Genomic DNA, 24,656 nt, shown 5'->3' on the forward strand with positions numbered 1-24,656 from the left:
TCATGCTCCATGGATAAGGCACTGTGTCATAGAATGAAATCATCAGGATAGATATGATTCATAAAAAGAAACAGGTGACCACCCAGAAACACTTTGTATTTATATGGAGTGATAAGTGGGCCTAAACCGTCCTAACAAAATGCCTAAATCTCCTGGCTGTAGGGGAAGGTTACAGTTCTCCAGTTTTTCCTTTAATTTGTCAAAAGTCTTTACAAGTTCCGTTTTAGAAGCCAAAGCAAGATCAATCACAAAAAATAGGACAGGCAGGAAAATTAGACAATGCCCAATGTGGCAACACTAATGCTGATTTTTTTAAGCAGAAGCCAAAACCTACAACAATCGCATTCTTCAAAAAATGGCTTTCTCTGATGATAAAGCGTAAAAAACAAAGAGTAGTAGCAAACAGCGATAAATCCTGCTACTGACTGGGTGTTATCTGCTATTATCTTTAATAAATAAATGCAAGTACAAGTACTGTATCCTTGATGAATCATCTAAATACATATGATAATCCTCCTGCCTCCTAAAAGATGCAGAAGTTCAGAGGAATGTTATTCACAATAAGGTTCAATTTTACAGAAAGAAAATATATCGAAAAAGCAAATATTGAAACATTTCAAGTATGTCTGACAAACAACATATATTTTATTTTTCTATATTCATGTTAAAAATCAGCCTCTGTGGAACTGTATGTTGAACATTTTAAAAGCTCACAACAGTACTCAAAGATCATTTCAGCGGTTGCAAACCTACCAAATGGCCTCCCATATGTGGGCGTCCAGTAAAATGTCAATATCCACTGAGTGACCCTCCCCTGCTGCCTGATCTCACAACCCGTTTCTTTTGTTTCAGTTCTTTGAATGTGCCTGTGGGAGACATTCTCTCTCATTGCTTTAAACAGTCTTGTCTGTCCCAGATCAGATTCAGATTCCTTTATCAGTCAGTGCATCGCAGATGTGTTGCCGAACGAAATTACGAACACAGAAAAACACAAAAAAACAATAACTGTATTCTGTTATAAGGTTGGATATCTCTTTGAAAAGAAAACAATGTATATGAAGTAATGAGGTTAAAGCAGAGAGCTTCAAGGCACTGTGAGTTTGCCTCATCTAAAACACACACAAACATACGCAGACTTGAAAAAAACGAAAAAAAACCCCCAAAACACATAAACACGCCAATTCTACCTATAAGAAGCAAGTATACCTAAAGAATTATTTTACTCTTCTACTGCAATCAGATTTTGTTGGTGATGGGAACTGACTCGGAACCAAAATAAATAGATAGTAAGCAAAAAGGGCTGGGAACAGCAGTTTGCTGGCAGCGCTCTGAACCAGGTGAGCCGGTGCAGGCAGGGACGACACCAGCCAAAGGATTAATGGTCTCAGGGGAAGCCAAGGTAAGCCTGCTGCTCCTGCTTGACATCTTTGTACTTGTAAGAGCACAGAAATTAGCCAGGCAATGCAGTGAGTAATGGCCAGGGTGCTTCCATCAGTCCCATTTAACAATGCATGCAAAGCCAACAGAGGAAAATGCAGGGAGAGAGAAAGAAGTAAATGCTCTCTCGGGCATGTGTGCAGAGTTGCATTTAGCACTTTATCACATAATATATAGCGCTGTAAATGCAACAGAAATATTACACTTTCCCCCCGCCTATTAGGATACATACATCAAATATCCGAATTATAGGACAGGATTTTTTTTCATATCATTTTTAGTAGAATTCACTCATTTTGGTTCCGTCGAAGACAAAAAAAATGTGTGAAAAATGATAAACAACAACACACTAAATGATTTCATAACAGCACGTTCTGTAGCTTTAATGTAATTTAGTGATTAGGATAAAAAGATTTTTGAAATTAATCATATTACACTTTGAACCGATTTAGCAGCGTGCTCGTGTTTGAGGAACTCTATGATGGGATGATGTTTGAATATTACGATACTTTTGGAGTCGTTCAGTGATGTACAATCATCCGCCATAATGACTCACGCTGGAAAAAATATCAAAACGCCCACATAGACTTCTAAAACCATTCCTGCAGCACAATCCACTTATCCACTATCCATCTGTTTGTTTGCTCCACTCATCATTTGTCAGTATTTTATCTGACATGAAGTCAAGCCGACCTCAGTCACTGCTGTCTGCAGAGAAAAAGTTGCCTCGGGGCCTTAAATGATGCTCAATAACGGCTCATTTTAAGAACTTTGTATAATCATAAATTCAGCATCTTTATAACAGAGATTTTTTTCATCTTTATACCAATTTCTTCTCCTTGCTACAGTTTTAAATACATTTTGATTATATGTCCTTTTCACAGTTTGTGAGTTTTTTAGTTTTTCAAGCTAAAACACTGCTCATTGGCCTAACTGTCCTCTGTATGCTTTTTAAACAAGAATGTACATACGAACACGCAAAATCTGCAGGAAAGACACAATTTTAAGTACTCTAAGGTCCACTTGTAGTCTGGGTTGTATTGGCCAATCACATATGAGGCTTTGGATGCATGCATAGTAACAGAAGAAAACAGGGATTGCATTTGCTTAGGTGCAATATTGAAACTAGGAGCTGCTGTCTGTTCTCGAAGCTTTTTTGTCATCTAAACTTCATCTGCATGAGTAAAGGGTTTGTTTACACAAATACATAGTTGATATTTATTTCAGCTCTAATACATTTATTAAAATTTGAGTAGGCTGCTTTTCACTTAGTCCATATGTACAATGTCTGTACTGTGAAAACAGGGACAACATATTATGGTGAGTTCTGACAGCAGTCCAGACCTATGTGGTTCTTAGATGTTCAGATATTGTATCATACTCACACTCCTCAGAGACGTATGTCCCTGTACACACCAAATGTCAGTGACTTGCGACGTGCTCAGAATTGTGCACACTCATATACACAAGATAACCAAAAATCGTGAGCATAACACAAATGTTTTTTGTTTTTGTTTTTAAAAAAAAACAAAAAACCCACTACTTACGTTTTCTCAAGCACACTCAGCTGGGTATCGATGTATCCATATTTCTACTAATTAATTCTATCCAACCATATGCACAAAAAAAAAAATCACAAATACCCACACTGTGGTTTGGCTTGGAAGCAGATTTTTGTCACCGTTTCTTAAATCTAACCAAGGCATTGGCAACAGAATAAAACTGTCCTTGGTTTCATAGTTGCTTTCAGAATGTGGACACTTTTATAGTCACAAATTTTGAAGAACCATGCTAAACAATTGGACCACAATATCTATCTGAACAAACAGATTTTCAGACATTCTTAAGCCTTCCTAGAAAAAAAAAAAACCAGGTCTTACATTGTCCTCTTGCACATTTTATGTCCTTCTGTATTTATTACTATAAACCCGCTTCTCACAGAGCACCAGCTAAACTGTTTCCAGTTGCTTCCAAAAGGCTAGTAAATATTTCTTTTGTAGTAGAAGTTTTGCCACTGTTATGTCTTGTAGCACTTTGACTGTCTCTTGTACAATATTTTGACTAAATTTCCACTCAATTCTTTTAATTATGTCATAGGAGACACATATGAGTATAACACATTTAAAAAAAAACATTTTTCCTTATTCTTTTCCATATGGGTTAGTACTTCCACACTCGCCTTTCCTACTTTTCGTCAAGAATGCATAATCCTCTGTGGACAAGAATGGATGAATGAATAGATGGAGAAATGAAGGGATGAGGTTTGGTCTCCCAGCTGTATAAGGCTTAGGTTTACCCCAGCACGCTGGTTCCTACTAATGACCAGAGGCCCTGAATTCCTCTGGCTCCCCTGGGAAAACAGCTGCTACCATCCCCAGCTTCTCCACAGGCTTTGAAGGAAACATGGCAGTAGTTGAGCGGGCTACACTCCTGCCAAGCAGAGCAGCAACTCAGGGATGGGGACAGACAGGCTTGTTGTGCCAGCAGGGTGGCTAAGCCTGCTGAAACCCTATCCAGCCAATTACTCCCTCCGAATGCCAAGCTAGCTCTCTAATGGAGAAACTGGGGACCACACGCTGTTCGGTCCCCTCGCAGGTTTGCAGGTTTTACAGGTAGGTGTTACCTAAGAGGCAGCAGCACTCCCTCTTCGGGTCATTTTTTTCCTGCCCTTTCTGACAGGTAAAACTGAACAGAAAAAAAGCTCAGTATGATTCTCTCCAAACCACTTTGTTTAAAATGACAAATTCTTTTTAGATCTCTCGTTTCAGTTTGCCATCCACTCACACATAGCCCCTGGTTGAGCTTACCCTTTAGACCATTTGCAGAGAAAAAGAAACTGCTTTATGGAAAAGTAGTGAAAATGGCCAGGCCAGAGGGGGTGGACGCCTATGGTTAGACTACCTAATCATTCTGTCCACGTTCCTACTGTTCAGATAAGCAGCACAGTGCCTCCAGTGAGCCTTTCCTCCATTGAAGGCATACATATACTTTAACACAGCTAATTTGTGCAAGTCTTGCAGCACTTGCACACCATTTAGAGATACACTTCAGATTTCACTAGAGAGCCAGTGGACCGTATGGCGGGATGGGGGTCAGAATAAATAGAGCTGCTACAACACGGGATGAATAAATTCCAAATAAGTATTGTTTCTCCAACCATTGTTCTCTGTCAAAGCTGTTGAAGTAGCAATCAATGCTACTGTTATTGTAAATGTTTTCTAGCAGCTGTCGGTAGACTGTAAATTGGGAATAGTTTAGCTGGAGTTACTTTTAATTAGGTTTGGATTGTTTAATCACAAAGAAATACCTGTGCTTTTCTGTAAAATTGTTAAAAAAACATTAAGTCCAACCAATCACGCTGAAGAAAAATATGGAATTACACTGGCGAGAAATTAATTTTATTACACGTGGCAGCTTCTAGACTGTTCCTTTTCCCTCTGTGTTTATAAAACAATTTGGGAGAGTCCGCTGAAACAACTTTCCTCTAACAATGTGTTATCAGACTGAGAAAAACAAGAGAGAATCAATAGGACCTGTGGTCATGTATAATTTGCAGGACAAGCACTTGACTGCCAACAAATAAAGATTTTTTTTTTCCTCTTTTCTGCACGTTGCATTCAAGGATATTTGTAATAGGTGGCTATTTTCACCAAGATCCTGCCTGCAGGTCAGCTGAAATGACTGAATTCCAGTGAGCATCGCTGTCCTCGTGTAACCAGGAGGCCTGAACGTGTTCTTCACTCCTGGGTTTATATCCATGCACAAGCTCAGCTGAAACACACTGACAAGCTGCACTTTGCACAGCTCCTAGCCAAACCACACTGGCAGCACACAAAAAAAGAAATCTTTTTAATTGCATGGAGAGTAGTGTGCAATTCCCTGCAATTTTTTGTGCCGTGGAAAATCTTTGTCTAACCACAGCATGATGTTGTTTGTGTTTGCGAGTGTGCGTGCGTGTGTGTGTCAGGTTGGTTGGCAGGCTGTACGGCTGCCTTGGCTAGTCAGAGAGCTCTTCTGCCTGAACCAGCTGGGCCCTCCTGTCTCCCTCCAAAGCAGTCAGTGCAGACCACATGGTCTCACCCCACTCTGAAAGGTGCCACTGAGCCTCACACAGCTAGACACACACACACACAAACAGAATGACACATAGAGTGCAAGCCCTAAGGCCGACATATTCCAAGGAATACCTTCTGCTGTCTACACACTGCAACCTGACCTGTTCAGCTGAGGCATCCATTCACAATTATTTGGATAAAACAAGCCAGACAAACACATGTATGAGAGCACCAACAGTATGACATGAACCAACATGAACAGAGCCTGAATATTTCTGGTAACTCTACAATTTTTTTCATACGTAATTGGATATAAACAAATTTCTGAGTATTTGCTATTTACTGAATCAATTCTACATCTTCACATTTTATTTTTACAACTTTTATCTTTTATCGCATATGTTGTTTTGTTCAAAATTGTATAAGCCGTTTGATTTTAGGTTATATGAAGATATTTCAGTAGCTTAATTTTTTGCCTTCTTTAGCCATCCTTAAAAAGTCAGTCCATGTAAATAAATACTTATATAATTCTATCATGTCCTAGTTTTTATCTTCAGAACAAACAGGGATGAATCACTGGTATTTATCTGTGATTCTTTATTGTTGAGTCTTCATGCATCTTTCACTCTCTGCAACTACAAATCTCCTCGGGTGATTTTTATGTATAGAAAACACCCTATTTATACGTTGCTTTGTCAACTGTGTTATTCTACAACATGACTGAGCTTTTGAACTGACCCTTGTTTGATGGAGAAGCTATTTGCTCTTCAGAGGTTCATTTTATCAGTCCCTCTGGATGAGGTCACTAAGGTGGATAAAGATAAAGAGACACGTTGTCTAGAAAAAAAAGCATGAAGAGGAGAACAGCAAAAGCTAGATGCCGGGAGGTCCGTGTCACATGGTCGGCCCCGGGACCTCGCGGTGGAGGAAGTGCACTTCCCCTGAGCCTTTTTTACCCTTTAGCTGCAGTCAGGCTGAGTGGACAGAGGTAGGTGGGGGGAGCGTAAGGCGAAGAGGGAACGGCAGAAAAAGCAAGACGAGTGAGCCAAAGAGAGAAATGTTGCATTGAATCCTAACGTCAGATCAGAGCTGAGCTGAACGTTGAGGAGATCTCTCCTGCCAGCAGCGTAAGAATAGGCATCTGTATCAAGGGTAAAAAATATTGTGATCTCTGATTATTCCCTGTTTCACCTTTCATTAATATCATCCAGATAGAAGGCAGAGCAGCTTGACATCCACACACAAGCGGGGAAACATATTTTGCAGGCACGCTAGCGAGATAGCAGAGGATTCTGACAGAAGCCTTTGTTTTCTGTGTGCTGCCGCTGTACATTACTTCTCTGCAGTTGTAGGTCACATTCGTTTCATACTGAGCTTTCTGTTGACTGCTTTCAGCTTTTCATGTTCTGTTTGTGGGCCCGTGTGATAAGAATGGAAAAGGGCAATTTGTACGGCGGTGAAGAGAGCTCAACCCACCGCCACTTAAGGCAATACAAAAAAAATAAGCATATTAAGGAAACATCTTCATCAGTTTGAAAACATGTGCTGCAAATGTGCACGAGTCAAGCAACAAAGACGCACGGCCAAAAACAGAAATGCACAGACCCAACACATGTGACACGTAGCACGCTTCACAAACTTAAAAAGCCACAAAGGATTGAACAACAAGCATTTCCCAGCTGGGTTTCGCACTTTTTCTGTCGTTTGCAAGCATGTCTGTTGCTGTATTTGCCTATTAACAGGAGCGTTTGTACGCAATTTCCTCATGCAATACACTTAATATAACCATTAATGAATATATGAATGAATTGTATTAGAATATTGCAAAAGTGGCCACTTTAATGAGTAAATCATGGTATGAACCATATATGTTTTATTAAGCATAAACACTATCGCAAATATTGTTTTTTGATTTTTATTTAAAGGCAGGCTGACTTTGTTTATATTTTAATTAGATGGCACAAATAAAATCCTGTTTCCACTGTCATGCAGGGATCCCATTTCTCCATATAAATAATTCAGATTGTACACGCTGGCAGGCCAAGAATAGATTCCTAAAATAACACAAGGCAGGAGGGATGGAGGAAGGTGGGTTGTAGAAAGGAGTAAGGCCGAAGGGGCTGACAGTCAGTGAGCCTGGGACTTTGGCATCCCTGAGCGCCTCAACCTCCACTCCTTCCTTGACCTGAGAAAGGCGGCAGCTGTTGATATCATTACTGTATTAGCCATAACTACACCCACCATGGAACCAAAAGATGCCATCTTTCTGTCGCATACCCAGATTTTACATGTTCACCTTGCTATCCCCTGCTCCCCTCACTGTCAGGCTGGTTTTGCTAAACTGAGCTGTCATATATTAAGAGACCCTTTCAGATTAGGATGCCAAATAGCCTTCCAAAACATCTCTTGCTCCAACAGTCAAAGTAGTGCTTCAAGGTTTCACTTTAACATTCAGGAATCAATCCATGCTTCCAATCCAGCATATTAGGCTGATGTGTGCCAGCAGTCCATGCAGGCAGCTGTCCAGAGCCGTACCTTTCCCTAAAGCACATTGTGCCTGCACTGCTTCCCGATTCCCTGATAACATTAATGCCAGGCAGATGTCGCTGAACTAGTCCAGACATTTTCTTAATATCAGAGTTGGAGGCTGGCCTCCTTTCTTAGCCCCTGCTGAATTTCCTGAAAATCTCCCATGGCTTTTAAGAGCAGCACAGTATTGACCCACAATATCTTCCACATCAACAACAGTCAAGCCATTCCTCTCCCTAATGGTAAGAAAATCAATAGGTGACGAATGGATTTATTTATATTTCAAGCAATTTTTTGTCATATTTTTGTTTTGTTTTTCTGACAGGTTTATGGCTGCAGGGGATGCAGAGCACAGGAGGATAGAGTGTGCAATATAGTCATGAAAAAAAAGAGAGAAGGAAACAGATCTGTGGACCTCTATCAGCTGTTGTCATTCTACAACCGGTAACATCAGTTCCAGATGGGATCTCTTCCTTATCACAACACTGCTTTGCTTCTGTCATTAGCCCAACTCAGAAGCTAATCTAGAATGAAAAGACAGTTTGGCCGTCAGATCTCGCCCAATAACCCTCTCCACCATCAAAGCGTTCTTTGAAGTTCACATTCCCTAAAATTGGTGTCAGGTCAGAGCTTTAGCAGCCAAAGGTAGAGCAGTCATATGAAAGCTTGTTCCTCTCTCCGCTCACAGTGTTCACTAGTGCAGCCTTTAGAAAGGGACGTTCTTCATGTTTATTGCAAAAAGGCAATCAGGATGGCCTGGATTTGGAGTTGGCCACTGGATGAACCAAAGTCTCTGGGGCTATGTTCAAGAACTTTTTTATATGGAGTCCCATTCGCCAGTCATCCCTGACAATGCCAGTTCGCCTGATAGACTCATCATTGAGCTGGGGCCAGGGGAGAAGTCAAAAGAGTGTGGAAGAAGACGGCTAAAGGGAAGAAAAGGAAAACAAAGCACACTTTGGGGGATAGTATAAACCTTGTACAAATATCAGTGCAAGATCTAAGGGATCAAGTGAGAGAAGAGAAATATAGTAAGGGTTTTGTTTTTTGTGTGTTTTTATTTCATTTATTTATTTATTTTGAAGAAACAAAGGAGGGAAAAAAACGACTCTTACATGATGAGCTACCACGGTCAGGCCATGGCAGTTTGAGCATAACCACGTGTACACTTAAGGCAGCAGTGTCGAATACACACATGAATACTTATGAATAATGTTAAAACACCTTCTTCCTCGGCGTATCAAACCAAAGGTTACCCCAATCATCTTTTCAGCTGCTGCAGTTTTACAGCCCCAGAATGACTGCTTCTCTCTCCATTAGCTCTGCACTTGTTTGACTGGCACATGGGTGGGAAGAGGGTGAATAGAGAGTGGGCGGGTGGGTAATCACAGGACTGTGTGTCACAGTGCGTGCATGCTCACTGCACTATTTGTCGTTTCAGCAGGTGAAATGGGAAAGGCAGGTGAGATGTGGCTGGGCCTAATTTAAAAGCCTCTTTACGGTGCCCACTGAACCAATGTTGGCATTCACTAATGGTGCATCACAAGCATGTTATCCAATGCTATTCCTCCTTGTCCTTATGTCCCGTGTCCTTGTCTGATGTCGCTGCTTTAATAGCTCCCAGAGCTGAAGTCACAGACAATATAGACATAACAAAACAGTGATGAATTTTATGCTAATTTAATATTCCACTAAAAACGGTATTTTTTGACCTAATCGCTCTTTAATCCACTGCGCCTGTATCCGTGCCTGAATCATATGGTTGGAGCAAGTGTCCTTTCCAGTCTAGTGGTACCATGGCGCAGTGATTTAAGTGAAGTGACTGACAGTGAGAGAGACAGAGGGTGCTACGAGAGGCTAATGGAGTTAAAATACTGAGATGAAGAGATAGAGGGAACGAGCGACTGGAGAGACAGACGTGGAAAGCTAGCTGAGTTACAGGTATTGTAATGAAGATCTAATTTTGTTTTCTCAGTAACTTTGTTTCATGTTTTGCTAACTTTATGAACCCGCGTCTGGTTTATACTTTGCAGAGTCTAAACATCCTCCAAAATCTAATCTTGTTTTCACACATCAAGCCTAATGTGTAAAACTTTGATTTTAGATTAAAAAAAAAAATTAAAATACACGAGCTGACATTTTTATTCATCTGGAAGTGGCATATTGTTATATTCAATTTCCCCACGCAAAAGTGCTCGTCTAACGTTCTCAGAGTGAAATTGTACTGATGCACAATTAGAGTGACAGGACTGCATATATTTTGACTTCTCTTTAATACTGACTGAAAAGGCATTTTCTTTGTGTTCATATCCTGAGGTAGAAGATGCTCTTGTTTTCTTGTTTCCTGTCTCTTTCTTTGTCATCACTTTTTTTCTTTTTTTGCCTTGGCATTTTTCTCTTGTGCTCTCCCATTTTCTTTGTCACTCCTAATTTTTTTTTTTTTTTCACAGACCCGGCCATGAGAAGCCAAAGGTTACTGTCAATGTACAATAACCTATAACAAAAAATGAATATGTCCTACATACAAAGCACATTTGAAAATAATGCAAATGTGTAAACACTTCGTAAATGTAAACTGGTTGATTTAGACCAAATCATCTATTGGCATTTAACGCTTAAGAAATGTCAACAGTAAAATATGATTTGTGTCCAACTAATTATTTGTACACTTGCGGTTTGTGTGGATTTAAATGGGCCAATTTCTGTTGCTCATACACAATCATTGTTTCCCTTCTGTTGGTTTTTCTTTACGGCAAAGCTCCTAATAGGCTTTTTCCTCTCTCAGTGAACAAACAGGACATTTTCTTTCCACATGGAGTGCATGAGAGCAAAGGTCTCACAAAATTGGGGCACCGAATTCAGGGCTGGGAAGAGGCCAGCCTGCGAAGAAAGGAGAGCAAGTCTTACTCCACTGTCGGGGAGAAAAATATCAAAACATCTAAGAGCGCTACCCCAGAAATCTTCTGCTAAAAGCAATCGCTCGTCTGCTGTTGGGTTGTGTACTGATTTGTTTACTTCAGTCCACATCGTAACTAACTCAATTTAACTCAAAACAAACTGGACAGCAAAACCTGCATCCGTGATGTATTAGTGTTACTTGCGCAAATGTGAACAAATTTCCCTGCATGCATTCGTCTCCGGTCTGCTTTAATCTCCTCCCATCTGCTAGTGGACCTCCTCTCCCTGTTCGGAGGCCTGCCGCGCCCCCGCCTGATCTGCCAAGTCTGACCTCACTGTGTATATGTGTACGTGTAGGTGACTGTGTGAGTGAGAGTGTGTGTGGGTTACTTGATGAGCCCGATTCCTTATGAAGTGGTGTCATTAAAGCAGAGAGAAGAAGCAAACGGGTGATTGCAGTGATTTGGCAAAGGTTGCAAAGACTCTGCCGTCCAATCAGAGCCTTTGCCTGGCCTCCTCCAGCTCCACTGCAATCACAGAGCAGCAAGTCCGCGGAGAGCAGGCGCACACTTATGCTCACACAAATCGACACATCAGTTTATCAGCCGCAGGTACGGGCTTGGCATTGCTATTATCAGCTTAAACTGTGGGGGACAGACTATACTACCAGAAGATCTCACATCAGGTGGTCATAGAAATCTCCTAATGGGGAATATGTTTGGTCAAACCTATTAAACTGTAATGTAATGATAAACAGGTTAATACAGAATATTCTTAGGTGAAAAGAAGTGAAATGATGAGGTCTAAATAAGGCAAACCCTAAAAAAGTCAGTTTTGTTATTCATGTTTGTATCACTGAAAGTGTTTACCTTGCAAGCCTTGTTAAGCTAGCGTGTAAGAATGCATGAGCTTCCACAAAGACCTAATTATTAAAGTCCACATTTAGAGTATAGTGCATGAGAAAGAATCAAATTTGTGCATAAGTCTTGCAAGAAATCGTGCAAAATGATGTGTCCAGAGGAAAGTTTTCTGAATAATTTAAAGAAGTTGTTTAAGTATTGCTAAAGATAATCATTTTTTTCTTTTTTAGTGACAGTGACACAAAGGATTATGGTATGTATTATACTTCAAATAAATATTGACCCTGAACTGTTGTATATTATCTAGAGTTCCAGTGTTTTCAAAGGGCACTGAGGGAAAAGAACAGAGAAGAAGGAGGAGGGTCAAAGAGAGAGAAAAAAGGGAGAATGAAATACAAAGTGTAGAGAATTGAGTACTAAATTGACCTGGGGTCTGTCTGTCCCCAAAGAGGTGGAGTTGCTGTAATGAGAATGGCATACCAGATGCATACGAGGGCCGTCTCTTCCCTCTCCTCATCCCTCTCTCAAAGAAGACAAGTTTGTTTCTCAAGGTGATTGTTGCAGTGATAAGGGAGAGGGTGTTATTAAGGGTGACAGCGAAGGGGCTGAGAGGCAGTGGCTGACTGGATAACCTTGTCCCCATCCCCGCCTCGCTTCCTTCTTCATGAGCATCTCCACCACCGGCCTGCCTGCCTGCCTGCTTGCTCGTCTGAACGCAATCTGCTGGCTGGAATTACCTCCCGGCCCCAGGAAAACTAAACATGATTTCTGACCTTTCCTTTCTGTGTTCAACAGTAACCTTTGCTGATCCGCCCACGCTACAAGACCATTGCAACGAGCAAAGGACGAAAAGGAAGGGATTTTTTTTTTTTTTTTTTTTTTTTTAGGGAGCGCGAGGATGAATGTGTGTTTCGCTGAATTTATGTATGCATGAATATTTATTGGCAAGTACAAAGTGTAGACGAAATACCTGAAGCACGAAACACTTGTACAATCAAAAAACACTGCAGTAAAAACTACTAAGGTGTTTCAGTGTTCATGTTTTTTTTTTAAGTTTGCGATGTGTTATACCGCAAAAGTGTTCCTGTTATTTTGTCTACTGTCTGTACGCTGCTGCCGCTTCTGCATATGCTGACCGAGTATCACAGAAGCTGCCACAATAGTGTGTTTGCCTCGGAAAAAAAAGAGCACAAGATAGTGTGTTTGCAGAAATACTGTATCTTTCAACTGGCTAAATTCATTACATCATCACTCTGAGCTCTTGTTGTTCTTTGCCTTGTCAGCAAGTTTTGCATTGGTATTATCATTAGTAGTTTGTAAGATAAGGCTAATTGATCTCCACCTACCCAGTGTATTAGTGAATTGTTGTGCTACTCCTTCCACTGACTCTGCATAACTCCTACAGCCTCAGCACAATCTGACCCACAGGAGCAAAGCACATCCCTATAGAAATTATTTCATCATCTCTCTCTCTCTCTCTCTGTTGCTCTCCTGCCTTCTCTCTCCTTGTCTGTCATTCGTAAACCCAATTCACCCCACCCCTCCTCTTCAAAACAGCCCAGTTCGTGCTGATGTGAGGGTAAATGTAAGAGCTTACGGGCAGAGTGACCTGAACATCCCAGGCAGACTCGGTGGAGTTAGCTGACTGAACTCTTGGTGAGCAAAGGCCTGTGTATCAGTATTGTTTGTGTAAGAGCACCAGAGGGGATTTGGACAAGGAGTTTGAGCTCTGAATGTGTGACCCAGAGCTGGCTTTACTATTGGATTAGCTCACCCTGATCCCCACAACCTCTGAACATACTCCCTACTATTTCAAGATCTCTCCATTTATGCCCAGCCAAGCACATTGTGACCAGTAATCTATAGTTTTCGTCTCTCCAAAGGGAGAAGATATACTGTTCAGCTTTTTGCTTTGCCCCCATCGTTCCTCCCTCCATCTCACTGGTTTAGCCATACTTTTCTCTATTTTGCACTCGGTCTGTGTGTGTGCGTATGTGTTTGTGTGTCTCTCCCACTTTCTATATCTCAGAACAAATTCCTATTGTCCACCTCTCTATTTTTGCGGTTTCTTTTTTTTCCAACCGATTGCTCTTGCTCTAACTACCTTTCTCCTTCATTCCTCCTCGCTTTTCTAAAGGGGATCAGTAGAGCTTAGAGGCCTTCCTGTTGGTTCATTACTAAGCTCCTCTGACACAGAGAACTTGTCTCTCTAGTAAAAAGGGAGAAGAAGAAGAGCACAGACCACTGTGTTGTCTTTTATACCACATAAATTCATCATTAAAAAAAAACCTGAGCACAGAACAGCAACGTTGCATGTACCCTGCAGTCTCAATCTACATTTCTAATCTTTCTCCGCACCCCCTTATCTTCACTTTCCATTTTACTTATTTCCTCTTGTTCTGGTTCTATCCTTCTCTCTCTTCTTGTTCCGTCACATCTCAGTGACCTGCAGCAAACCTTTTCATTGTCCTTCAGTTTGAGTAAACATAAAAACGAAATGCAACGCTGCTGCTGGGCCCACAATACAAAACACAGCTCATGAAAGGAAAACAGACCCGTGCCATTCAGCATATGTGCACACCGTATGAGTCTACGTGTAAATATGTAACCTATAGTGGGCATGTCTCTTTGTGTGCGTATGTGTTCCTATTATCATCCAAATCCAACTTCCCACTGAGTGCGTGCTCGCGTGAGAGAGAAAGTGTGTATGTGTGTTAGAGCTGCATGGGTATGTATGAATTCGCCTGTTTGTCCTCTCTGTGTGGGTGTGCGTGTGGGCGGCAGGCCTGCCTTGAAAATGCCAGAGCCTGTTTCTAATCCAGGCCTCCTCAGTGGGCTGTAGCTCTAGCTGTGCCAGGCAGGCCTGCTGCAACACCAACAGAGCCCCAGCTGACAGCTCGCCTGCTCCTCTTTCTGCTTTCTGGACAATATTTGAGCTTAAAACTTTAACAGTAGGTTAAGCTGGAAAATACGAAGAGCCACAGAGGAATACAAAAATGCAGCACTTGCACAGAAATATCATTTAGCCCGTGAGCAGAATGGATCTTTTAAAAAAAGCCTGATACAAAAGACAAAATCAAATGAAACGACAGTCTACAAAGGAAGGAAACACTAAGGGGCAGGCAGTAATGACGGAACGCTAAAAGACGAGCTGCTGGTAAAAGGTTTAGGATGAAATCAAAGTGGTTAAAGCTGATTTATCTTGCCTAAGAACGCCAAACTCTCTAAGGAGGGACTGAACAGCCTTTCAAAAATGAAATATCAGCAGCAGACAGTGCCAGTCATCAGTGCCATGTGTGATGGAAAATCAATCTATTTTATATCAGAGACCTGCGAGGAGAAAATGAGAGAGACAGGTCCCTGCTGCCTCCTTGCTGTGCCTCTTTAAACGTCTCCCCAACAGAAACATCCCAGAACGATCTGCGTCATCGGTGACGGAGACGTTCACAGTGCTGGTGGCTCAATGTGTAACGGCTGCTGTTCTGCTAGATTAGGTAGGTGATTGGCCATTAATATTCATTTCACAGTGTGTCTTTGTTAGGCGGCAGCAGGGGCTGACAGTGTTTGGATGGATTTACTCTACCATATATATTTCCTTTAGTTCTATAGTGCAGCGCAGTTTCCTGATATGGATTCTGTCAAGCTACCTATTGGCTGAGTCTTCTCCAATTCTCATAAATTTGCTCTAAATATCAAACAAAAGTGAACGCTCCATAAAAAGGTAAAAAAGGAAATGCTCAGTTTTGCTCACACATCCAAGAGTCATCAAATATTTAGTGGAATTAGGAGAATATGTTCTACCTTATTCCTGTGTGAGGTCATTTCAGTTTTTACTGCAATAATAATCATGCGCTGTTCTCGCCTGGGCCTGTCTGGGCTTAATAACAGCAGAGAGTTGCTCCCACTGAAGCGGAGGTCCAGCAGGCATAAAACCACAGTAACAGGTCTTTCCCTCATGGATGGAAACCTGGTGCAGGTGATCTGAACTGTCCTCCTCATAATGAGATTAAGGGACTAATTAGGATGACTGTGTGTTTTAGTGTGACTGTGTGCACTGAGGAATATATGCCCCCTATCGGACTAGCGGCGTGGCCCCTGAGAGAGCAGGCCACGCTGAGTCTGTCCCTCGTGTCCCTCCCTCCACTGCACTAAGAGGCTAATTAATATTTTTGCATCCGCTCTGCAGTACACTGTGTTGATTTATACTCTAGAAGTTACTGATCTGGACGCTGAAGGCAGGCAGATAAGCATAAAAACAAATAATAATAATATTGAAGGTAGTTAAATTTAGCAGTGATTACTGAGAAAATCAGAATTGCAGTGAATAAGATGCTAAAGCTTGTAAAAGTAGGGCATAACACAGGCTATTAGCTAACATAAATTATCTTTGCCAATAATTACAAAGGAAAGAATTCAGGACAGCAGATTAGAAGAACAGCAGATTTTAAAATGACAGTCAGATCGTTCCCCTCCCCACAAACTACGTCTCCCCGCTTTCACTTCTGTGCTAACCCGTTAAAGTCACGCTTGTGCTTGATTGCCCCTGTGGTGGCACTCTGACCTGTTCATTTAAGATGATGTGCGACTCTCAGGTCTGTTCCAGCACTCATTTGTTCCTCAGCGGGGTCCCCACGGCCGGCCACTAAGAAGACCCCATACTGACCAAAGTGCCCTGGGAGCTCTAAACCCAGCTACTCACAACCAAGTAAAGAGACAGCTGAGTGTCATTGTTAATGTGGACACAGAGCACCACAATGGCAAAATCAATGGAGCTATAGGGGACATCAATCTTGACAGCACAAGACCCTTGTGCTTGTCTCACCACTCCTGTAAATGTTTTAGAGAAGGAGGGAGGATGGCATAGAAAGAAAGAAAGAACGACAGAAAGAAAGAACGAACGAATGAAAGCATGGGGGACTGACAGTGATCTTTATTGGCCTTTCCTCCATTCATCTCAAGGGGTTATGCTGTCCTTTGAAGATTGTGCATGTGACAGGCGGCCAAGTGGCCAGCAATCCTAATTCACCCAAAACAGGCAGGGGTTTTTAGGTAAAGCCTCAGAAGTGCTGCACAGCAGCTGCACACATTTGGCATCATTTTTGCATTTTCTTTGCCTCTGTTTTAACCATCCAAATCTCTCTGTTTGCACCAGGATGACAAATACTGAACAGCATCCCTCCTTTAAATAACAAAAAGGAACTTGCTTTGTTACGTGGTGACACGAGATGAGATGCACACCAAATAATAACAGTGAGGTTTGTCGTTTCTGCCACTGACTTGAAGGATGCCTCTGCATCCCATTAACATATATGCAGAGAGACAGTGAGTACATAAAAGCCTCCAAATATGGGAGAGATCAAAGAGGACAGAATTAAGGCCAAATAATGAGGATCTTGGCAAGATCCCTGCACATTTATTGATTGTTTGGCAAGCTGAACAAGCTTCTGCTCCATTTTTCCTGTCTATACTATTTAGTCTTGTGATTCAAATGCACAAGATCAAGCAGTGTGGGTTTTAACTGGATCTTTGCAATGGCTGCGGTTCCAGTACTGATTCTAATAACTATCTAAATTACATTGCAATAATATTGTATTCACAAAAGGAAACAGGGAAAGAGAGATTGGCAGAGCTCACCACATCAGTGAAACATTCTTTAATCAAAAAAAGCGTACGCATGAGAGATTAAGCCATAAATCCAGTATGTGAATTACTATCAGTAAAAAAAACAACAAAAAATTAAAAATTGCTGCAAACCTGGTGACATGCAGTTAAGTCAAGTCAAACTTCCTGTTTGATGTCACCCAATGTTTTAAATCTACATTCACATAGTTTGGTTACGATTTGTTCAAACTGCTCCCATATTGAATGGAAGTGCAACAACAAGAAGGAAAGGGAAGTGGGATAGGACAAAAAAAGAGTGTTATCATTATTGCATTTAGAGCAGTGGAACAGATGAGATCAGAGGGGAAGAAATGAAAAGAATTAGCCTAGATAAGGCAGATGAAAAGAGGGATGTGAATAAATGATGAAGAAAAGAAGACAACTACCTCCACGGCTCTCGCTGTCAGCTGGTTTCACCTGGATGGGGCGAGTCATCTGGAAGAGAGAAAAGAAAGAGTGTCAGCGAGGTTAGAGGTGGCGACTCGGGCCGGCGTTGCTACAACAGAAGGCCACAAACCAAGGATGTCAAGCTCCCTAGCTCCCATATGAATAGCTACTCTGCAGTACTGATCAAAGTGCCGTGGCTGCGGAGGCAACCTAAACACCATCATACAGCTGAGTCGACTTGATACTGTAGTGTTTCTGGAGCTGGCTACTTAGTGAAAACAAAACAATCTAAGCTTCCTTTTACACTCACACACACACACACACACACACACACACCCAATCCTATTTGGGATTTTTCATGGCAGCTGCATGAAGAAGTTGAAGGGCTGCATATGTGTGTCTAAGTGAGAGAGACCAAGGCAGTCCTAATAAAAGTGAATCCAGCCACAGGAGGAGAGAGATCAATGCAGGCCTATTGATCCAGGCCCTTGGGCTGTGGAGAGTGTCTGGCTGGGAAGGATTCTCTGGTTAGAAGGCTCACTCTAATCCACTGGACCCTGATAAGAATGGCATTGCCTGGATTAGATGCCTCTGTCATCACAGTCTTTGTGTCACGCTCTCCTCCTTCCCCAATTTTACCTCCTTCTTTTTTCATTTTTGTTGTTCAAGCTGAACAATTTTGCCCGACTTTGGCAGATTTGTTTGGAGGAAGAGTGAAAGATGTAACTGTGATTCCCAAAATGTTTGTTACAGCAGCAGCTGTTTTGAAATTGAATATATGAGTCATACATGCTGTTTATACACCCACCTGCGCATATAATATGTGTATGTACGGCAGCAGAGCATAAAGCTCATAAGATGATTTATCTGCACACGTCAAAATGCCAGCATCACACCCTTTTTTGACTGAGTCAACAATTGTGAGAACAAAAAGACTGGATTAAAAAAATGAGACCACAAATAGCCCAAACATGTAACAAGATTACTGGAATATAAAAGCAACCTCTTGAACCATTTGTAGCTGCTATTTAAGACCACTTGTCATTCCTGGCGTTGCAGTCAAAACCGCCCTGCGCTGATATTTTTATAGACAGATATGTATATTTTGAACCATCGTCCTGTCATGTATCTTTTTTTGCCCCGTTCAATTCCAGAACAGGGCTGAAAAGGTCAGATTTAAAGACAGGGCAGTCCAATAAAAGCATGACATGTTCAAGGAGAAACACCATAATGGGATTTTAAAATGTCTTAATAACATGCTGATATATGGGGCAGAGGCCCAGGCCCGATTCATTAAGTGCTAAACGTATCCATTTTCACCTTGAGGAACTGAGTAACCTTCCCTAGCTGAAATTATTCCATAAATTTACCCATCGTAAATAATAACTAGAACCAGCTAAGACTTTGTAGGAAAACAGAGAGGATGTTATCCTTGTGAAGGTTGTGGTTTCAGCTCCTTGTGTCTTGGGTGGCTCCTCTCTCTCTCCCTATCCATCTACAAGTGCTTTCTTTTCCTTGTATAACACGAGCAAAGTAGCACTACGGTATGCTAATGCCAAGCCACGGGGTGCACTGCTCCGCAGCGTGTTCGGATAGATTACAGAATCAACCGCAATACTATCGCACACGTTCAAAGCAACCTCTGAGACAGAAACACCTCTGAAATGGGGAAAGAAACAGCCGCAAGACAAATTCACAGATAACTTAACAACCCTCGGCTCCTTCACAACAACACAGGAAATCTTTGAATTTGCCTTTGACGTGTCAAACGGACAAAAGACGCTTCGATCCTGCCAGTTGATTTTTGTTCAAATGCATGATGGAGGAGGCCAAATCCACGGCTGTGGCTCTACAATGCTATGATCTCAGCCATCTCTACAGGGTGCCTGTGTGTGGGAGGCAGTTCTCTAAAGCTAGTTACTGTTCAGCCTCCAACATGCCAGCTTAATGGTCTATTTATTTGCCCGAGAGCAATGCATTATGGTCCAGAACAGTCACAGCTGATGGCTCTCAGTTTGTTAAATTTCCCTTGAACACATAAAGAAAATCGTGTAATTCCAGCAGAAATTAAGTGCAAATTGTACACCCGTACTATTAGCGTGCTCACACATGCACAGACAAGGTAACTTAAGTTAAATTTATTAAGTACTGGTGTTGCCAAGGAAACCATTAATTAACTCAGCTACTTTAGGGCATCTTTTCTCACTATGCCCTTTAACAACTGGAGCTCGTAGATTATTGACATGCTAATAAAGAATGAAACAGTAACTGATTCTTTTCTCTCTTTTATCTATTAATAAATATGTGGGAATGATCAAGTGAGGCGAATGAAAATACCAGACAAAAAAAATAAATAAATAAAAAATAGGTGAGATTTTGGAAAACGACAAGAAGAAATGGAGAAAGTCGTAAGAGAAGTACAGCGCCGAAGGGAGAAAGAGAGTGAAGGAAAAAGATGCCTGCAGCTCTTAGATAAGATTGCCTCTCTGCTGAGTGCCATTTCTGCTGCTCTGACTCCACTTTCCTGCCTTTCACTTTCAAACACACTGTGAAAAAAACCCAAAAAGACAAAACAAAGAAAGGAAAAAAAGCACCTGCACTATACAAACACTGTATATTTACAGCACAAATTAACCACCTGCTTCCTTAGGCCACCCTCTGCTCAAATGTAGTGTTTGCATATTTGTGGGACATCAATTATAATTGGCAAAACGATGGAAATGCATTTTGAATGTGAATAAATACTGGGAGAGAAACTCGCTATAGCTATATGTCTGATATTGTGGAGCACAAATAATTTGTCTCTTATATTCATTTTTTTCTAAATTTGTTCATTATTATTTGCATCACAGGATCTACAAGGGGAACCAACCACATACTGCATTAATCAAGATTTTAATTTTTTTTAATGGGTTTTGTATCTCCCACAGAATCATTGTTATACTAATTTCATCATTATATAAAAATACATTTGCAGTAAAATAAAAGTTTGATGCATGTGCCTTCTGCCCTAAACATGTTTTTTAAACTGTGTGGAAGAAAAGATGGGGACTTTCTTCTTTCTTTACATTACTTATTCTGAATCTTAGAGGCCATTACCAGGAGATTGTGAAAGTAAACTGATCGTGTTTGACTGAAGCAAATAAATAAGCTTCAATCAGTTGCTTCACGATCTTTAAACTAGCTAACATTCTTTGAATTCCACCTCGAGCGAAAAGAGTTTTTGGTTTTCCCAGTAAGCGCCCTGGTCTTTCTCCATTTCCCATTCCACACACTGTGTTGCTCTAAGGGCTTCGACAAATCTATATGCTTTCATTGAACCGCCTCATTTGCCCAGTTAAGCCCGCAGTCAGTTAAATTAAAGCTTTTAACACTAGTATGTTGCTGTTTTATGAGAAGGGTCAGATGGAAACCCCGGGGCTTACAGAACATAATGTAGTGTGCACTATGCCTGGAATATACACACTCAGCCAGCTAGTTTGTCTCTGTTCATTAGTCTACAAGACTGATGGTCAGCTATCCCTTTACATATACTGTTACAAAGTGATACACATATCTAATTAACATATCACACTTTTTTAACCTGCTAAAATGGTTTCTTTTTAAGCAATCCCTATCCACCTCTGGGATAGAGCCATTCGAGTGTCTGATTTTATATTTCACCACAAAAGTCAAAGGATGTGTAGTCGAGATTTTGTCAGCCAGTTGTGGGGTGGATTTCAAGTCTACTGCTGGCACTATCTGTGACAGGAGGAAGTTCATAACTAGAGTTTAGCAGGATTGAGCAGTACAAAGTCCCATTCTTTAAATGGTGAAACCCCAGAGACGGTCAGTGGGGAGACAATAACGCTGCTTTGAAAGACCTGGTGTGATTCCAAGCCTCAAACAGTGCAAATTTTGAACTTTCATATTCATGAAAAGAGATACACGAAAACATGAACAGTAAACAGAAATAAAACTGCAGTAAATCCCGTCTTGTTTTTTAAAAAGCCAATTCCTCAGTAGAAGCAGTCCTTTAAAAACAGTTATCCAACAGCTCTTACTTACAGGGCTGCAATAAAATAACTCTAACAGCCATATAATATGTGTGATGTCTTCTGGCTTTCGTTCCAGTTTAATATAGAGTAATGTTTGTCCTGGGATCATTAATACGCATTAGTGGGCCATCAGAGCTCATACTGCTGCACTGCTCAGTAACAGGAGCATAAACAGCCCCCTTCCGAGTGGGCCGTCTCAGCTGATATAATTAATATTTCCAATTATTGATCTGAGGGAGTGCTGAGTGGTGACTGTCCGGGGGCCCCGGCTCTAGCTAATAAATCTGTACTGTATACAGTAGGAAGGAGAGCGTAGAGAGGAAGAGAGCATGACAGCAGAGAGCCTTTGTGTAATGTTTTACACTTTAAAAGTGCTTCGTTGCAATCACAATAGTAATAAATTATGTGCATTTTTGTTTTGGTTAAGTTTTGTTTTTATGCTCTGGCATTTTTGGGGGAGGCACTTTGTCATGTTTATCTTGAAAGGTGTTATACAAATTAGATTTTACTTACTTATTAAAAAAGTGAAAGGCCTGCTTGTTGTCACCAACCATTAGCACAAGTTCTTGATATATTCCCATTACCATGGGCCTATAACACAATGTATGTGATTTCAGATACATTAGATGTTGGATGTTAGCAAGTATGGACCCAAATATAAAGTTCATGAGTGTAGCAAACAAAATGAATATTTGAATGAACGCTAAGAATCACTTATTAAGTCCAGGAACAAAACAATACAAAGACACCAGAGATAGCCACAGAAAGAACACAAGGGCAAAAAGCCAGACCGCCAGCTGACAGAGACAACACTACCTACATACAAAAATGTGATCGGGTGCAGGCGAAAACAGACGAACGCAGGGGAAACACATTACCAAAATAAAACAGGAAATGAACTCAGTCACCAAGCATAGTAATTAAATAAAAAGCTAAATAAACAGAAATTCATGCATGGGTTTATATTCATGTGCATTTAACTAATAACTACACTTTTGACTGAATGAGGCGTTACTGCCTACACTGTACTCATCCTGTACTGCTCGTGCGTGAATGCTCATATGTGTTTGAATGCATGAGGGAGAATGTTTGTGCAAATGATTTATAATTTAGCCATATGTGGAAATGTGCTGGCAGCAGCAGTGTGGTGGTCCTGATAAGAAGCATCAGTCAGTGCTGAGAAGATGGCAGCCACTATAAGCTTTGGGATTCCTATCAGAAGCAAAAGGATTTAAAGCTCGAGGCACTGACATGGACTGACAGACACCTGCAGACCTCAGCTAGTCGGTATCAGATTTGTAAGCAAGAAAAAAGTTCTACTCCATAAATCTATATTCACTTTGAATAGAAATAAGACACAGGCTTTATTATGATTTTCTTGCAGGATATCATGTGTAGAGGCGCACTCAAAGATAAACATGTATACTGCTGCTCAGAGTGCAATTTGTTTTTACTTTGTACTTATGCTGTATGATTAAGTGTTACTTTTTTACAAAGGCTGAACAACTTATATTGGAACAAAATTGTTAATATCCATCTGTTACATTGAATGCTTCTTCTTGTAATACACCAATTAGCAATGAAGCCACAGCTAACTCACGAACATGTGCAATCTGTAGTACCATAACCACTAGCACCACTACAACATCTCTGATTAAGACCATTAGACCTTCTGTTGTCTGATGCCATCCAAGTTCCTGTTTATTTCTTCCCCCAAAACACTAACTGCCTCCCAGAAACAGCCTGAAGTCCATCTACCGAATGCTTTCCAAAAGACTTTCCAACCCTCTCTATTATCATAGCTTTAGTAGCTGAAGTGGTTGGCCAGCTGTCTGCCTGCTACAGCCCTCATTACACAGACAACAGAACTCGGCTCTCATCAAGATTTCATGAAGGTGAATGTCACACATCAGAACTACCTCATTTGTGGCGCCCCATGACTCAGCAGACACGCATGGCGTGGATGAGTTGGTTCTGATCAAACTCTTTATTACTTCTGTAAAGAGTCTAATTAGCCCAAAATACCATATAAAAATCTCACCATCCACCTCTGAGTTTCCTTATTACTATTCAAACCCTCTGCACAGGCATGCTCGCTTTCACACCACGCTTGTCCGTCTAGTTGATTATGTCTTCCTGCCTTGTGGAGTATAAGCTCTCTAACAGTATTTGTATGAGAGACTGAGTCCTACAAGACTTGTGCACTGGACTTGGGTATGTGGGTGATAGAAACAGTGTGCAATCATGAGGGGGAGTAGATAGGGGGATTGAGCTAATGCCTAAATCCTGTCCTACTGAGCCTGTAGCGGGGCGTCCAAGAGATAAAGAGAAACAGAAGGAGAGAAAAGTAAGAGACCCAGGGAGATGGAAAGACAGGGGGAGGAAAAGGATCTTAGAGAAGTGACAGAAAAGCAAAAACGAATGAAAAGATGAGTGAGAAGATGAAGAGATTGTGAGAGAAGAGTGGGGCGGGGGGTGTTTAAAAACAGAAAAGAGAAACATTTTTTTCATGTCCCACCCCGCCTTCTCCTACACATCCTGACTTATGAGCCACACTTTGGTTATCAGGGGAAGGGCATCACTCCCAGACATCTTTGGCATGGCTGCTTTTCTAGCCCAGAGAGCTATTGACATGGTGTGTTACTGTAATGCGTGAAGCAGTGGGAGACTCATTGTAAATCTGTGTCAACAAATGCTGGAGCAGCAGCAAGCTCAATCTCTCCCTCTCTCACTCGCTCGCTCTCTCTCTGCCTTGCTTTGCCTCTCTCTTGCATTTACCAACCTATCTAATG

General features: G+C 41.3%; 1 protein-coding gene across 15 annotated transcripts in view; it reads right to left on the minus strand.

The window, feature by feature from the left end:
• Positions 1-24,656, minus strand: part of celf5a (cugbp, Elav-like family member 5a) — a 175,994-nt gene that overhangs the window by 59,609 nt on the left and 91,729 nt on the right. For 8 of the 15 annotated variants that reach the window (XM_019352166.2, XM_019352163.2, XM_013275127.3 and 5 more), the window contains exon 3: positions 17,827-17,875. In XM_019352166.2, the coding sequence (XP_019207711.1) occupies positions 17,827-17,875 (49 nt within the window). Of the gene's footprint in view, positions 1-17,823; positions 17,876-24,656 lie in introns of all 15 variants that reach the window. The other 7 variants (XM_019352164.2, XM_005478680.4, XM_013275126.3 and 4 more) reach the window with 1 other exon arrangement.

Source organism: Oreochromis niloticus, linkage group LG23 (genome assembly GCF_001858045.2).
Source record: "Oreochromis niloticus isolate F11D_XX linkage group LG23, O_niloticus_UMD_NMBU, whole genome shotgun sequence".
Taxonomy (NCBI): Eukaryota; Metazoa; Chordata; class Actinopteri; order Cichliformes; family Cichlidae; genus Oreochromis; species Oreochromis niloticus.